The 18,456-nt window shown below is 45.8% G+C and overlaps 1 protein-coding gene across 1 annotated transcript in view; it reads left to right on the top strand.

Annotated features, from left to right (window-relative positions):
- LOC137536979 (zinc finger protein 721-like) overlaps positions 1–8,408 on the top strand; it is a 56,234-nt gene extending 47,826 nt beyond the window's left edge. The window contains exons 11-13 of the mRNA XM_068259143.1: positions 8–105; positions 218–800; positions 5,617–8,408. Coding sequence (XP_068115244.1) covers positions 8–105; positions 218–800; positions 5,617–7,184 — 2,249 coding nt within the window. The 3' untranslated portion in view covers positions 7,185–8,408. The remainder of the gene's footprint in view (positions 1–7; positions 106–217; positions 801–5,616) is intronic.
- Positions 8,409–18,456: the final 10,048 nt, after the last annotated feature.

Genomic DNA, 18,456 nt, shown 5'->3' with positions numbered 1-18,456 from the left:
TCTGCAGATGGATCCAGTAACAGAATTTCACCCCAAAGATGTACAGGTCCTCTTTATTCCCAGGATTGTATGCAGAAATATCTTACCATCCCCCACCATTATCAGGTAGGTGGGGCGGAGAGTCCCCAGAGACTCTAAACCATGACACATTTCTTTCTTCTGCTTATGCTGTTATCTGTTTTCAAATTGAAAATAGTCTCTCCCTTTGTGCACTTAGGGTGGGGAACATGGACATGCTGTAGTTAAAGAGGAAGACGAGACATATGTGAGGAGTGATCAGCAGTCTATGGAGGAGGGTGACATTATGAGGACAATTAAAGAGGAAGAAGAAGACACATATGTGAGGGGTGATCAGCAGTTTATGGAAGAGGGTGACATGATAGGGACAATAAAAGAGGAAGAAGAAGACACATATGTGAGGGGTGATCAGCAGTCTACGGAGGAGGGTGACATGATGAGGACAATTAAAGATGAGGAAGAGGAAAGTTATCTGAGGTGTGATCAGCAGTGTACAGAGGAGAGGGATAGGAGGACAACTATTAAAGAGGAAGAAGAAGAGACATATGTGAGGTGTGATCAGCAGTCTGTGGAGGAGGGTGGCATGAAGAGAACAATTAAAGTGGAAGAAGAAGAGACATATGTGAGGTGTGATCAGCAGTGTACAGAGGAGGTGGATATGATGACGACTATTAAAGAGGAAGAAGAACAGACTTATGTGAGGAGTGACCAGCAGACTATGGAGGAGGGAGACATATTGAGGACAAGTAAAGAGGAAGACAATGTTACAGAGGGCAGAGCAGGTGAGTAGTCTGAATTACATATAGAATAAATGTGTATCTTATTGCTGTTATGACTGTCACTGCTCACAGACTGGCCATATTATGGGATATGCTACATACTCATGTTAGACCTTTGCCATGTAAAACTATCATTTATGATTGTATTTGGTGGCAGCTTAGTAACAATAACAGTACAGACAACCTTCTGACTTTGGAGTACCCTGTACTGGTGTGTGGAGAGGGGAGGTGGTGGATGAGTGAGAAGCATCCCACTACATCTCACAGCAGTAATACAATGCTAATCAGACAAGGACTTTCCAACTCTGAGAATGATTATTGTGTCACATGTAGCTATAATCACAAATTAAATGAGTTCTATCAGACTGTAACAAGCTGACAATGGTCACTGTACATTTCTGTACACAGATCTTTGTTGGGGTTACTTGGTAAATGCAGATTTAGATCTGGGGAAAGAAGTACATGTGGTATACCTGGACTTTGCAAAGGCTGTTGAAACTGTTCCTCACAATAACAAAAGTAAGAAAGAGGCAGCACACCACTGGCTGCAAAGATGCTTTGTATGGGGGAACAGATGCACTACATGTAACGGCCCCTCCCAGGTGTACAACAGCAACTGATCACACATAATGCATATAAAGGCTCTGAAGTGTGCAACCACACCCAGGCTACATAATCGCATTCCCCGCCCATTCCAATCCATTCCCCTCCCATTCCATCCATTCCCTGCCCACTCCATCCATTCCCCGCCCACTCCATCATTAACCATTTGTGCACGACACATAATACAAAACCAACACGTACGCTCCGGAATATAAGACACACCTAGGTTTAGAGGGGAAGAAAAGGAAAAAAACAGGGAATATATTGTGCTTCCCCAATAATTGTCCTCCTGTGTTCCATTTGTCCTCCTGTTCCCCCTTCTGTCCATCCACCATGTGTCCCCTTCTGTCCCCCTGTGTCATCCTTTGCTTCCCCTGTATGTCCCCTTCTTTCCCCGTGTCCTCCTGTGTGTCCCACTGTGACCTCCTTTGCCCTGTTATATCCCCCTGTGTCCCTTCCTGTTCCCCTGTGTTCCCTCCTGGCCCCCCATGTCTCCTCCGCTCCCCTGTGTCCCCCCTGCCCCCACCCCCACGTGTCTCCTCTGCTCCCCTGTGTCCCCCCTGCCCCCACCCCCACGTGTCTCCTCTGCTCCCCTGTGTCCCCCCTGCCCCCACCCCCATGTGTCTCCTCTGCTCCCCTGTGTCCCCCCTGCCGCCACCCCCACGTGTCTCCTCTGCTCCCGTTTCCCACCTGCCCCCACCCCCACGTGTCTCCTCTGCTCCCCTGTGTCCCCCCTGCTCCCACCCCCACGTGTCTCCTCTGCTCCCCTGTGTCCCCCCTGTCCCCACCCCCACGTGTCTCCCCTGCTCCCCTGTGTCTCCTCCTGCCCCCCCCGCATGTCACCACACGGGGGACAATATTCTGAAAAATACAGTATTGCAAATGTAAAAGACACCACAGCCGATGGCACTCCTTTGGGCTGCCAATAAAACAATATTAATTAACATTCATTCATCATGGGAACACACAGGCCTGTCTACTCAGACTGTTACTTGCCAAACCACAAAAGTAAAGCGGGTGGGAGGGCCTAAGAAACAAGAGATCAATATTCATAAAAGTTATCAGGTGGGCCCATCAGTCAAAAATGTTGCAGTTAATAATGTGTGTGGGGGAGCGTTTATAAGCAGAGCTGCCTGGTAATGCTGCTGCTGCCTCCCACACGTGTCACCACGCCCATAGGGAAGCGTGCCGAGAGGTTGTGTCACATGGCGGAGGGAATGGACCCATCTTTTTATCTTCACGTACAAGTGCTTCCTGTTACTGGGCATGCATGATTCATGAACTCAGCTGGGATCCATGAGGCTGGCCCCCCTACAATCAGCACATATAAAAAAAATGCGTCCTGTTTGGTTAGTGAAGCATTTATGGCTATTTGTGCTGTAAAAATTAGGATTTGTGCTGCTTTCACTCTGAAGATAATAGCAATATTTTTTTTCCAGATGATCTCACCCAGCCCCCCGTATAACAGCGCAGGGCCAAAAAAACTGTGTGGTTAGTTCAGGTCGGGGCAAACTTTGCTTGACCCAGGCCGCATTCTGAGGACCGCAGGCCGCATTCCTACAATTCCTGGCCTCCTCCTCTCTTTTTCCCCCCTTCCTCCCTGCAGAGTTGCAAGCGGGCACACAGGAGGTGCAGAGGAAGCACTGAAGGGGGCACACAGGAGTTGCAAAGGAACACTAATGGGGGTTCACAGGAAGTGAAGAGAAAGCACTGAAGGGGGCTCACAGGAAGTATAGAGGAGGCACTGAAGGGAGCACAGAGTAAGTGCAGAGGAAGCACTGAAAGGGGCACACAGGAGGTGCAGAGGAGACAGTGAATGAGGCCCACAGGAAGTGCAGAGGAGACACTGAAATGGGCACATAGGAGGTGCAGAGGAAGCACTATAGGGTGCACACAGGAGGTGCAGAGGAAGTCCTGAAGTGGGCACACAGGAAGTGCAGAAGAAGTACTGAAGCGGGCACGCAGGAAGTAAAGAGGAAGCACTGAAGTGGGCACACAGGAAGTACAGAGGAAGCACTGAAGGGGGCACACAGGAGGTGAAGATGAGTCAATAAAGTGTAGGTAATTTTTTTTTAATTGAATAGTTGGGAGTGTTTGTATATGAGTATGGAAGCTCTTGGCACTTTTACTTCCTCTCTTATTCTGGAGGATATTCATATCCTTTGCACAGGAAGAAACTGTGAACATGCATTTCCTGTGAGCAGGCATGATTTCCTGAGCTGCACATGCCCAGTAACCGGAACTCCCTGTGTATGGAGGAAAGAAGACAGCATGAGTAATTCCTGTTACTGGGTGGGCAGGCAGGGTTCATGAAGTTCCCAGAATCCGCCCTTTCATGTCCGCTTACAGTATACAGAATTCATAACCACTTCACCAACCGGGAACGGGAGGGACAGAGAAAACCAGTGAAAGCTACACAATTCTATAAACATTAATAATTCATTCAAAAAAATATATTTGGTCATATCAGGTTTGCTGGGGTTTCCCACGTTTTGCGGGGGAGGACAGTGATTTCTAGTCCTCACCCTTCCCCACCCCCCACAGTTCTCCTGTCCAATAGGAGCTGCAGTGTGCAGCGGGTCAGTTCTTCATTGGACAGAAGGCTGGGAGGAGAGATATGGCTACACTTAGGCGCCAATTCATCAAGGCTGTTCGATAAACAAAAAGTTGGGAAAATACCGCATTCGGTATTTAAGACTTTTGTGTGCTAATTCAACAATATTTTCACAGGTGCAGTAGAAGTTTGGTAATTTACCGAAGCCCAGTTGTTAGTAACAGCAGAAGAGTGTGAGTTGTCTGTGTTGTTACATCTGTTCTCCGTGCAGAGACAACATTACAATAGTAAAAGGCATCCTGACATCCCTTTAAATGTACATGTTTTGTTATACTGCTTCTGCTTGCTCTTAATCTATCAGTCTCCATTAGTCTTTTTTAACATTTTATTTCTTTGCCACAGCTTAGATGAACGTCCGAGAAACTTTAAACATGCCCTGCTTAGAGGATTTCCCCACTAGCTACTCTGTATCTTCAAACAGCAACAGAAGAGGTTAAACTGGCAAAGGGAGGCAGGGGAAGCGTCTTTTGTTGTATCTCTCTCTGCTCGCTGCCTGGGGGGTAGGAAAGCGTGATGACCCCCTCCCCACCCAAGAAGGCTTCAGGTCCAATCAAAATCATTTGGAGGAGACAGGCTGTTCCTATTGGCTTCTGCTCCTGTGAGTCATAGAGAAACATCTCTGCTTCTGTGTGAGTTCTGTGAGTCTCGCACTGATCCTGACAGAGGAGAACTGCCGGTAATCATCCAGGGCTTTACCGCATGCTGTAACCTTGATGAATTGACATTTACCAACATTTGTTGAGGTGATTACCGCACAAGACGGTAATGACCTCACTGCTTGGTAATTTCAGCTTTCCATGTGGTAACGGCCACGATGAAGTGATCGGTACAATCAGCTGTTTTCAGCATTACCAATTGCTTGGTGAATTGACGCCTGTATATATACAGTAGGATTAGGGATTTTTGTACTCACACCATAGCTCTGCACAGGCTGCGGAGATGGAGCAATTTGGGGTACCTGGAGTCGGAGTCAGCGGCTTCATAAACTGAGGCGTGGAGTTGGAGGCGGATGATTTTTGTACCGACTCTACAAGGGGCATATAAAGGGACACGAGTAGAAAATGGTAATGAGAATGAAACCACATTGCTCTACAAACATAAGGCAGATTTCTTGCTATCAGTACATAAAGCTTCCACTGTCTCATCAAGCTGGAGTTTACTGCTTTTCAATGTATGGCCAATGCTTTAGGTGTAGGGATGCTCAATGAGAAGCAAATACCTCTGACTTGTATGCAAATGACATGCAGCTAATCCCATTTCTCAGGAAATGCATCTGATTGGCTGAATTTCAAGCTACATACAATTTGTATGCAAATCAAAGTTTATGTCATGTGATTGGCGGCCTGTAATGAGCACAACCCTCCACAGTTCTCTGTCAGGCTGATAACTGGTGATGGTCACTGACATGCCAATAAATAGATGGTGCCGATTGTATGCTAATTATATGCAAAGCTGTTAAGCTGCTGCATCTGGCCCATTTCCAACATGCATATACTTTGCATCAACTTGGAATTATCAGCAACTCACCGACCATCCCTAATGATAATTGTTCCTCACCTCAGAATTTTCTAACAGGGAGTGATGATGTTTCTCTATTTGCAGCGCGGAGTCCCGGCATCAGGAACCTCTCAGAGACTCGTCTCTCTGTATCCACAGACTGTACAATGGATGATGATGTCATTGGACAAGAGTCTCCTGCAGATATCCTGATTACCACAAATATTCCCCCAGATTCCCCTCACCTGTCTAACTTTGAGGGGCTTCATACCCAGAAAAGTTCTTTCACTGCTGGAGGGTCTTATTCCTGTTTCAAAAAGCCCCATTCGTGTGCTGAGTGTGGGAAATGTTTTCTTACTAAATCAAACCTTGTCACACATGAGAGATGTCACACAGGTGAGAAGCCTTATTCATGTGCTGAGTGTGGGAAAGGTTTTGTGAATAAATCACTTCTTAACGCCCGTGAAAGAACTCACACTGGGAACAAGCCCCATTTGTGTGCTGAGTGTGGGAAATGTTTTGTAAACAAATCATATCTTGTCACACATAAGAGATCTCACACTGGTGAAAAGCCCTATTCATGTGCTGATTGTGGGAAATGTTTTGGGAGAAAATCATATCTTGTCCAACACCAGAGATCTCATACTGGTGAGAAGCCCTATTCATGTGCTGAGTGTGGGAAATGTTTTGGGCTTAAATCAATTCTTATTGCCCATGAACGAACTCACACTGGTGAGAAGCCCTATTTATGTTCTGAGTGTGGGAAATGTTTTGCAAATAAATCAGATCTTGTTTCACATAAGAGAACTCACACTGGGGAAAAGCCCTATTCATGTGCTGATTGTGGGAAATGTTTTGGGAGTAAATCATATCTTGTCACACATACGAGATCTCACACTGGTGAAAAGCCCTATTCATGTGCTGAGTGTGGGAATTGTTTTGGGAGTAAATCATATCTTGTCACACATACGAGATCTCACACTGGTGAAAAGCCCTATTCATGTGCTGAGTGTGGGAAATGTTTTGGGAGTAAATCATATCTTGTCACACATACGAGATCTCACACTGGTGAAAAGCCCTATTCATGTGCTGAGTGTGGGAAAAGTTTTGGGCTTAAATCAATTCTTATTGCCCATGAACGAACTCACACTGGTGAGAAGCCCTATTTATGTTCTGAGTGTGGGAAATGTTTTGCAAAGAAATCAGATCTTGTTTCACATAAGAGAACTCACACTGGTGAAAAGCCCTATTCATGTGCTGAGTGTGGGAAATGTTTTGCAAAGAAGTCAGATCTTGTTTCACATAAGAGAACTCACACTGGTGAGAAGCCCTATTCATGTGCTGACTGTGGGAAATGTTTTGCAAAGAAGTCACATCTTGTTTCACATAAGAGAACTCACACTGGTGAAAAGCCCTATTCATGTGCTGAGTGTGGGAAATGTTTTGCAAAGAAGTCAGATCTTGTTTCACATAAGAGAACTCACACTGGTGAGAAGCCCTATTCATGTGCTGAGTGTGGGAAATGTTTTGGGGATAAATCATATCTTGTTCAACACAAGAGATCTCACACTGGTGAGAATCCATATTCATGTGCTGAGTGTGGGAAATGTTTTGGGCGTAAATCACATCTTGCCAGGCATGAAAGCTCTCACATTGGTAAGAAGCCCAATTAATGGGTTACTAAGTATCATATACATAGTATCCAGGCCCCAGGCAGTTTGACGCTGGGTGAGCTACATAACGGCTCTCCCTGCTGCCGCTAAACTCCCCAGCGGTGTTAAATACTTTTCCCCCTCCCAGTTGTAGCAACTCAGAGGGAAATCTAATTTGGGGTTTGGCGATCGCCCTGAATTAGCCTTACGCGGGGGGCGCAGCATAGCATTGTTTCTATGACGGCGATCAGCTTTAGCGCTCAGTGTAAACACTTTTATCTGGATAAGGAAACATTCCAAATAACAAAAGGGAGTGCTGAAAAGAAAATCATTTGTTCTTGTTGGGAGCTGAAAGACCCAGATTTTAATCACAATTCAAAGTCCGAATTTAACCATTTACAGTGAAAATAAGAAGCTGAGACTCAAGGAAAGTTTTCTGTACCATTGTTATTTACCTACTGTGAGCTGCAGATGTGGGAATATTAGACGTTCCAATTCATCCAAAGTGAGCTGAGGAAAGGAGTTTGTCTGTCTGTGAAGAGTTTTGAGCTGAATGTACAAAGTCAGGTAAAATAAGAAGGGAGGGATTTATCTTCCAGCAGTGCTAAGAGACACACACAGGACTGATATGCAGAAGGATTGGATCACTTTGACTGTGATGGGATCTTCCAGAGATCTCTTGACTTCTTGACATAATTTTGGAGATAACATTACAGATCTATATTGTTACACGCTAGGTATCAAAATTCAGACTTAAGGTGCATACACACGTCGATTTTATGCCAGATTGTCATTCAAACCGGACGTTTGAACGACTTGCCGTTCAAACAAAATATACACACACACACACCCGACAAAATGTTTGAAATGCTAATTACAGGTAATTTACATGTCGTTTGACTGGTCAATGGAATTTATAGAACAATGGACTAGATCAAATGACTGATTAAATGACTTGTTGTTTGAAAGTCTTTTAGTGTGAAACTAATAGGGCTTTTATCCACTACAGGCAGATTGGATGCTGATTGGACGCAGAAAAAATGACTCCAATGAATGCCTATGGGAAAATCTGCATCAGAAAAATCGCGTGTAGTGGAAACAGACCCATAGACTTTCAAACAAGTCGTTTGTAGACATGTATGGACCTAACTGTTGTTTGAATAACAGTTAGTCCACGGATCCGCCAAGCGGACCAGTCAAAACTGCTGCTATCAGTCTAAAGGTCCGTACACACGCCGGACTGGAGGCAACGACGGGTCCGTCGTCACCTCCCGCTGGGTGGGCGTTCCAACGACAGTCCGGCGTGTGTACGCACTGTCGGCGGACTGATACGGCTGTTTCTGATCAGAAACAGCCGTATCAGTCTGCAGACAGACTGTACACACGCCGGACTGTCGCTGCAACGCCCACCCAGCGGGAGGTGACGACGGACATCCATGGCTACAATTACTAGGTAATGCCTAATGATGTTGATCCAGGGATTTTATCTGATTGCCATCTGGAGTCGGGAAGGAATTTTTCCCTTTAGGGGCTAATTGGACCATGCCTTGTAAGGGTTGTTTCGCCTTCCTCTGGATCAACAGGGATATGTGAGGGAGCAGGCTGGAGTTGTACTTTGTACTGGTTGAACTCGATGGACGCATGTCTTTTTTCAACCAAAATAACTATGTAACTATGTAATTATGTTGCCTCCAGTCCGGCGTGTGTACGGACCTTAATGATCATTCATACATATGCCAAACTGTTGTTTAAACGACCGGTTTGAATGACAATTCGTTCAGAAGTATCATACGTGTGTGCACACCATTATTCCCAGATCATATACTCCAGCACAAATAATGCTGATATACAACAATGCCTCTGTGCTGCACCCCAAATGTAAATTAGGAGACAATTGTAAACACTGTGTGGGGCTTGAGTTAAGATATAGCAATTCTGGGGGGCGGGGGGGAGTGGATAGTTTATTTTTATATTTGTGTTACAATAATATGCTATAGACAAATGATGGAAGCTGTTGCTGGAAAGGGATTCTGCATTGTATAACAAAATAAATCCTATTAGAATGGAAATCTGATGTATAAATGGATTAAATTGGACAAAGATGCATTGTGTGTGTGTATTTATATGTATATAAATTGTACATTGTGCATATAATGTGTGTATGTACATAGCGTGTGTGATGGAGACACTGTATGATCATTCTGTATATTTCTTTCACTGTGAGAAGTTTTTTTATCCACTGCATGTAATGTAAGATGTACTATGAAAGGGAACCTGATGTGAGGGAGATATGGAGACAGATGCCCCACCTCCAGTGCTCAGGAGGAGGTGAGGGTCGCTACAGGTGGCCCCAGGGGGTGACTAATGGTGGAGTCTGTAAGCCTGCTTGATGTAACATCAAGACGGCCCCAAGATTTCCCCATCAGGTGAAACTGCCATAGGAAATATCTGAAAATTTACCTGCTGGGAATTTTCCTTCCTGGTACAAAAGCATGGTGGCAATAGATGGGTCAAATTCTAGCCACTTAACAATGGACATCCTACCAATAAAAGTTTCAGGATCCCCCCCCCCCCCCCTCCTCATTTTTGTATATAGTAACTCAAATGGACAAGAAGGGCGGGAACCCTTGCTGCATGCTTTTGTACCAGGAAAGGAGAATTACCGGCAGGTGAGTATTTAATTTTCCGATTTTCTGGTACATGCATGGCGGCAGTGGATGGGAATTAATTTAATCTCACAAGGGAGGCCAGAGAGAAAACAAAACCTTTAATCAGATATTTTTAGACACAGATTGTACATTTATATTTTTCCCAATATCAAGGGTAGATAAAGATGCTGGGTCTACCAGATAATGTCTCTGGAAAGTACTGGCTGATGGCCAGCCCCCAACTTTGCATATTGTCTCTATGGAGACTTTGGATAACGCAGCCCATGATGCTGCAGTCCCCCTTGTAGAATACGCATGCACTTCTTGTAGTATCAGAAGAGTCTTCTGCTTGTAGGCTCGTTGGTTTGCCTTCAAGTAGCCAGTTTGCAATAGAACGAGCCATGGTCTTTTGTGCCAGATTGGTATTATTGCAATTACCGTTGTCGGTTCTGACTGAAGTTTCTTTAGAATCCCAAGAATCAAAGGAATGGGAGGAAGTGCATAAGCAAGGTTGAACTGCCACGGTTGAGAGAGAGAGAGAGAGAGAGAGAGTCCAATGCTGCTGCTGCAGAACTATTGATGCCAGGCCGTAGTGCTGGATAGGCAAGTGAACACACTTTTCCCTTTAAAGTAAGTCACACACCAAGTCTCGTGGTCTCGTGAGATCTTAGACACCATTTTGTTGGAGACTCGTGGTGGACTGCGCCATCTTGGCCAAAAAGTCCAGCAGAGAGCAGTGCTTGCCTACAGAGCAGCTATTTAAGCCACAGAGAAAGTCACAAAGCCCCACTGATCCCTGTCTGCAATTTAGCAGACATAAGTAACAGGAGAGTGATGGTGCCCAGCGGTGAGAAGGAGAAAAAAGAAAACAGTAAAAAAAAGTAAATGGTAGACTCGTCCATGCAGAGTGACAGAGGAAAAAAGAGTAGGGGGGGGGGGGGGGGAGAGATCCTGAAACTTTTATTGGTAGGCTGTCCACTGTTAAGTGGCTAGGAATTAAGCCCTCCGTTGCCGCCATGCATGTACCAGGATATACCCCTTCCCCATTCCCACAAAGGGTTACAAGTACAAAAAATCCCACAGACACGGCTTTTATATCTATTTTATTCTTATTTATAATACATACTTACCCTTAGTAAATGCTCTAATGTCAGTATCGTCTAGAGCCAGATTGAAGAGCTCCCTGATGCACGTCCACACACGCTGCTCACACACCACATTATTAGAGTCCTGCCTCCCAACACTCTCGGTTTTGCCGGGCCTGTCCCAGGTTCGGAGGCATGGATCCTTGTCCTGCAGCAAGGATCATTTGACAACACAGCATGATTAGAAGATTGCAGCTATCTCCCCTATTGATTATAGCGGCTGTACAGAAATCTTGGCGCTAACTGCATTAAACTGGTGCTGTGATAAGCCACTATTTGTAGCTGCTATTTTCTATGTGTAGCTGCTATTTGTAGCTGTAATTTGTAGCCGCTATTAGTGACTGCTATTTTCTATGTGTAGCCGCTATTAGTAACTGCTATTTTCTATGTGTAGCCACTATTTGTACCTGCTATATGTCACTGCTATTTGTAGCTGTGATTTGGGTGCCCTTTTAAACAAGATGTTGGGGTTAAGGTTAGGAGGGGGGGGGGGTCAGGTTATTGCTCACTGGGGGGGAGGGTGGTTTACGGGTTATGCGCCACCAGGTGGGGTTAAGGGTTAGGCACCACCAGTGAGGGATTAAGGGTTAGGCACCACCAGTGAGGGATGAGGTTGAAGCACCTGCTGACAGGAGAGGAGGAGTGATTTTCTATATCACCAAGATACATGTTCTGAGATTCTAGCCATAATCTCCCGCTTAGACTTACCTTTATAAAATAAAAAACCCAGAGGGCAACAATAACAGGTAGACGTCACAAAATGGGACAACAGCCTTCAGGCAAAATAGCGGCAAACACAGTGAATCCAGCGCAGGAGACTTGGGCGTACAGGGAGTAACGTCGGCGACGTCAGAAGACGGAGCTGAAGTTACTTTTAAAACACAATAATTCGCGTTCAAGCAATTGCTGGAAGCCGAATTATTTCATTCCCCACCATCCGTGGCGGCCTGGAGGGGGAATAGTATTTAAAGGGGCACTTAAGTCTGCTAAAAAAAATGAGTTCTACTCACCTGGGGCTTCCAGCAGCTCCCTGCAGCTGATCGGTGCCCACATAAACTCACTCCGATGCTCCTGGCCCCGCCGGCAGCCACTTCCGGTTTTGGCGACAGGAGCCGACAGTCCGGTAACGTGAGTGATTCTTCGCGTCCCGGCCACAATAGTGCCCTCTATGCTGCTATAGCATATAGCACATAGCGTATAGCAGCATAGAGGGCACTATTGTGGCCGGGAACTCGCGTTCCCGGACTGTCGGCTCCTGTCGCCGAACCCGAAAGTGGCTGCCGGCGGGGCCAGGAGCATCGGAGCGAGTCTACGTGGGCACCGATCAGCTGCAGGGGGCTGCTGGAAGCCCCAGGTGAGTAGAACTATTTTTTTTTAACAGACTTAAGTGCCCCTTTAACATGGACTTGTGCAGTAGCAGGATCAGCCATATACCGGATGTATCTTCCGCCCAAGCCTCCTGCACTGATTCCTCTCCTGCGCCCAAGTTTCCTGCGCTGATTCCTCTCGTACGCAACCAGCGGTGCTGCCCTTACCCAAGTAGCAGCAGTCTGTGCACTGACCGTACGTATATGTGCTGTGACCTTACAGTGAGATATTTGAATAATAATACCAATATTTTTATAGCCCTTTTCTCCGCTTGGACTCAAAGCACTTGGGAGCTGCATCCACTAAGAGCGTGCTCAATAGGCCAACCTGCATTGTTAGGGAGTCTTGCCCAGGGACTCCTTACTACATAGGTACTGGCTTACGGAATAGGAAGACCTTCAAACCTTGGTCATATATGTCAGGGGTGGTGCTTGTTATAAACTGTTCTAATCACCTTTTCAGGCACCAGCAACTCATCAGCAAGAGTTGCACACACGACTCATCACAGCAAGCAGGAGATAGACTTTCTCAGGCTTCTTCACTATTCACGTTATTTATTCAGGCAACAGAAATACAGATAGATACAGTTCATCATATCCTAGCCACGCCAATCTTCATGTTGCGTTACAAGCTTCTTGATTAAACTTCCTGCTGAAGTCAGTCAGGTACCTTCTTTCTAAACTACGTTACACTAGACTACCTATGTACCAGACTATTGGTTGAGCCCCCTCGTGGTGTCATAATACCCACCTACTCGATTAATATTCAGTGTCACTTTTCCCATACATACTGGAATTTGGTATTTTGGTAAACATGGCCTATGTTGATTGTTCCTGTGGTGTACGTGTTGAGGTCAGAGTAAGCCTGTGGCCTTCTTTTAGGAACATGTTCTCAGTATCTGCGTGTATCCTCTGCTACACGCAGACCCTGAGATGCTTCTGCCTACATCACAAGAACTCTATTTATTTTAAAGGCATACACTGCGGACAAGCCTTTTACCTAAACTCAGGCCAAATAACTGAGGCCTACTTAAATTATAACAATCCCCCCTAAAATGGCTTGATCCGCAGATCCCCGCTTCTGAACCCCCCAGTACCTGGTTTCGTTTCTTTATGTTTCACTTTTCGATGTTCGTGCTCACACAACTTCTCTGCTCTAGGCGGTTATCCCTGGGAGAGAGAGCAAGACCTCTTGGTCTTCCTGTAACCAGGCTCTCTGGGGATGCCCTACTTCTAAGTCCCTCTATACCACATGCTCAGCATTTGCGTCACTTGCGTATCACTCACAAACTTGCATGACCACAGAAAAGTGAAACTCGTTTGGTTGTTACACAACGGAGCAATGCCAGGTGCCTTCTAAAAGAGCGCCTTTATACAATCAGCTCCATCACCGGTACTACTAAACCTATACCCGTAACCCTGTATATCCCTTAATTTGAAAATATTGGTTCATGAGATTGTTTATGAGGCACCAATCTCTTGACCAGGTTAATTTGTTTTACGTAAGTTTAACACACAACCTCACCTGGATAATGATGCCTAAAGTTGTCATCCCCATCCAGACGACTAGTGTGTGTAGGAAGAACTTTTGAACTGCAGAGGCCCAGTCCGAGTGTCCCTGGAACATCACCGGAAACCTTTTCCACCAGGTCAGACTGAAACTCACCTGCTTATTTTTGTGTTCTACCTCGTTAAGCTCACCTGGATCATGGTGAAATCTTACCTCTAACTTAGTGTACTGTTTGTTTAACCGTTGTAACAAAGTGTGGTCGTCTTGGATCAAACCCTGTTCCCCTTTGTCCCATTTCGTGTTCTCTTTCAGGAGGGGAACTTCCCGTGAAACTTTGAACTTTAGAGTTCTCTTAACAATTTGAGAAATAACGTCATCAAACCTGGATGACTGGATCCATATGGGATCTCCGCTCACCCAATATGTTCCCCTTGACAGATCCCCCTTATCGGAACAATTATGAAAATGTACCTTGAATGTGTCCTTAGACATGATGCTAAAAAAACAAACCTTTCCTTCAGCCACCGGAACTATCGGTTTGGCTTCAGGGTGGATCTTTTGAATGGTAGCCTCGCATTCTGTGTTATTGAGCCCGCATGCTTCTTTACTAAATTTGACTTGCCCCGGCAAACACAGGTACCTCTGTGAGAATTGCCCGCATGAGGACAACTCTACTCGTTTCACCTCCCCGTCTAGCACCAAAAAATGTTGACCTCTCAGGTCATGGTGTAAGACATGTGTTGAGGTGGGAACTAAGGAAGTGGCGGTGCCTAAAGGAATGTTGCACCGTTTCCATTTGTTCACCCAAACATCTCGAAGCTTCCATGCAAAAGATCCTTCTCCAGAAAAATCAATATACCTCCCCTTGTCCAATCTCAGTTGTACAGGATCTTTTAGCATCTCCCTGACAAAATATGTCCCCAACTGTCCTGATTGGACCTCTTCCCCCCTTATGTCCTGAGGCACAATATGTACCTGAGGTCGGGAAGACTGTACTCTCTGCAATCTTTCAATTAAGAGTACCTCTTCACTTACCCACCTAGCATGAGGATAAGCGGCTGCATATGGACTGTGTAATATCGTCCCCTGTGGTGACCCGTGTAGTGTGAATGGGGTTTCCTGTGTTGGCTTTCCCTCCCCCAGGACCGCTCTCCCCACCCTCTCTGTCACCTGGAAATGTGGCTTGATCTCGATTTTTACTTCTTGTTTCGAGAACCACCAACCCTCGGCTTTCCAGCCTTTACGTGTGTATAGTTGTTTCAGAGACACCCTCTGTTGGTAACCCCAGAGTGTGATGTTGTCCCCTGCATCTCTCCTGTAAGAGAATTGAAGCCTCCTGCTCGTTCCTCTCCAATCTGGAACCATCTCACTCTGTATAACCAAGACAAGGTACTCCTGAATCACACACTCCACCTTTTGCATGTACCCATTCTACTGCAATGCACCCTTTAACAAACCTTTGGATTGGTGCATCGATTCTGGGAGTGTGGCATTCAGTAGCAGATTTACCCTGCCATTCAATTCATACTGCCCGCACACCTGACCCTTCAGACCTGTCACCCACCTTGTGCCCTGAAATTTGTTTTCACCTGGCACAAGTGCTCTTTTCCTCCATCCCTGCTTGGTCCATCTGTGCCAAGCAGAGGGAGGTGTGAAAGGATTAGTACCTTTGTCACCAAACATTAACATGCTTGGGCCTTGTGTTCTCATTAACCCCTTATTATACATGAGAATGTCCTCCCAGATTCTTCACTATTCACGTTATTTATTCAGGAAACAGAAATACAGATAGATACAGTTCATTATATCCTAGCCACACCAATCTTCATGTTGCGTTACAAGCTTCTTGATTAAACTTCCTGCTGAAGTCAATCAGGTACCTTCTTTCTAAACTACGTTACACTAGACTACCTATGTACAGCATACATTATATCAGATTACATATAGAATGAAAATACTTAGAGGTCCTAGTCAGCATTTAGAGCTAGTGTGAAAGTAAGAAGCAGAGTGAGCTCCGATCGCCCACCCGGGGTTTAATACTGACTAGGAAAGAGTTAAATGTGACATCATCTTCGCCATCCCCTAGACCAGACTATTGGTTGAGCCCCCTCGTGGTGTCCTAATACCCACCTACTCGATTAATATTCAATGTCACTTTTCCCTTACATACTGGAATTTGGTATTTTGGTAAACATGGCCTATGTTGATTGTTCCTGTGGTGTACGTGTTGAGGTCAGAGTAGGCCTGTGGCCTTCTTTTAGGAACATGTTCTCAGTATCTGCGTGTATCCTCTGCTACACGCAGACCCTGAGATGCTTCTGCCTGCATCACAAGAACTCTATTTATTTTAAAGGCATACACTGCGGACAAGCCTTTTACCTAAACTCAGGCCAAATAACTGAGGCCTACTTAAATTATAACAGTGCTCTTGACCAGTACACTATCCAGGCATATCTTGGAAATGACCCTGGAACAGATAATGGGAGTCCAAGGAGAGATCTCATAATTATTACTACTGTAGCTAAAGGGCCTGCCCATTGATAAACATGCACTATGCCTTGGCCATGTAACCCTCCACCCCCCCTCCGCAAAACGTGCATGCGCGCGACACCTGCATTTGCACTTCCGCGATCCACGCGTATGCCCGCACCTCCTCCAATGTCCTGAGTCTGCCCGTGTGCCACTCATGCACAACGCAGGGACACAGGTGAAAACAGTACAGGCACTTTATTATATAGGATAAGAGATGTTCACCACTAGTCTTATCTGTTGTTGGTTGTGGGGAGACCTGTGATCTCTGCAGCCTCATCCCACACACATACGCAGTGCAATGCAGGGCCAGGAAGGGGAGGAGCCACAGACAGGAAGTTATAGAGGAAGCTGGAGAAAGTAGAAAGAAGACATTGCTGGTGCTGACAGCAGAGGAGGTAAGGACAGAGAACTTTATTTTATCTGTTTTTGTTTGTAGATATCATAGTACAGGAAGAAGTTATATACCCTGTAACACATAACATCCCTGTGTCTCCTCCCCATCACCAGCTGCTGCTACATATACACTGTACAGAGATCACTGATCCCTTTCCATCATCTCTGCACCACAGGAGCTTACACTCTAATGCAGAGGCGTATCTGGGTAATATAGCGCCTATGGCAAACACTGAAATTGCACCCCTGAGGTAGCCACCCAGTATAAGCAGCCAGATGGCCAGAGGTCACCCCCTAGTATAGATAGCCTGAAGTAGCTTTCTCAGTATAGGTAGTCAACCAGTTTAGGCTGCCCTCTCAGCAAAGGTAATAAGACAAGTTTACCCCCTCCCCGTGTAAGTAGCCCCCCCAAGTATAGCTTGCTAGAGCTAGCCCCCCAAGTATAAGTAACTTTTCATAGAGGGTGGTGCTCACGGTGCTTTGCAAGACTCATTGACTGTATACATATTCATTAAAAAGCATTCAAAAGTCCATCAAGGAAATAAAAACATAGAAGATTCTTCATCAAAGACTGGATTGCAGATCTTCAAGATGTATATGGGCCACCACCACACCCTTTGTGTGCCACTCACCGCAACAAACAGACCAACCAATGGTCTATATGCACGTCGGGACCGTTCCCGGGTCGTCCCCCACCTCTCTGGCACCAATAAGTGGCAAAGTCCTCCCTTTAGGCCGACTGTCCTCTTGGTTACCTCAATAAAAAGCCTCATATAGTGCAATATTGCTTTAAAAGGTTTATTATTAAAAAATACAGGTTACACTCACATGCTTCTCCATAAAATGCTCGCTCAGAGTAATTTGTTTATACGGGCTCTCCCCCTTAATTGATGGCCATGGCTGGCAGGCTCCGGATAAGCGTATGCTCCCTCTCACCTCCGCCGCGCGCTCGGTGGATGAAAGGACCTTCCGCGTTCGCCGCCTCGCCACCGCTGATAGACGCTAGTATTCCTTCCGCATCAGACTCCGCGGATATTGTTATAGAGGAGGCGAACTAGTGTTATATACATGATAGGAGTTTGGATAGTCTCTCTGCTGTGAGCGCTAACCTCTTGCTGCAAAATTTTTTACCCCAAGTATAAGTAACCAGAGGTAACAGCCTAATATAGGTAGCCAGAGGTAGTTCACCCAGTATAGGAAGCCCCCAGTTTAGGTTGCTCTACCAGTATATGTAGTTAGAGGTGTCTCCCCAGTATAAGAAGCCTTCTTTAGCATAAGTGCTGAGAGTTGACCCCCAGCATATGCAATACAGGTGAGAGGGTTTCCCTAGTATGTGTACCCCCCAAAGATTCCCTCAGTATAGGTGGTGACAGGTGTCCCCCTAGTATAATTACCTCCCTCCCTCCCCCAAGTATAAGTAGTGAGAGATGTCCTGCAGTATAAGAGTATAAAGGTGAAGCACGAGGGAGGAGGAGGCAGCCATGGCGCCCATGGTGCTTTGGTGCCCATGGCACGAGCTATGCCTGCACCCCTCTAGATACGCCTCTAATGTCCTCATCACAGTCACACACTATTATTATTATACATTTATATAGCTCTGACATTCCACAGCACTGTACAGAAAGCACTGATCCCTTCCCATCAGTCTCTGCACCACAGGAGCTTACACTCTAATGCCGTATCTGGGTAATATAGCGC

Source organism: Hyperolius riggenbachi, chromosome 10 (genome assembly GCF_040937935.1).
Source record: "Hyperolius riggenbachi isolate aHypRig1 chromosome 10, aHypRig1.pri, whole genome shotgun sequence".
Lineage (NCBI taxonomy): Eukaryota > Metazoa > Chordata > Amphibia > Anura > Hyperoliidae > Hyperolius > Hyperolius riggenbachi.
The sequence above is the reverse complement of the archived record's forward strand: the minus strand, read 5'-3'. Positions and strand labels throughout refer to the sequence as shown.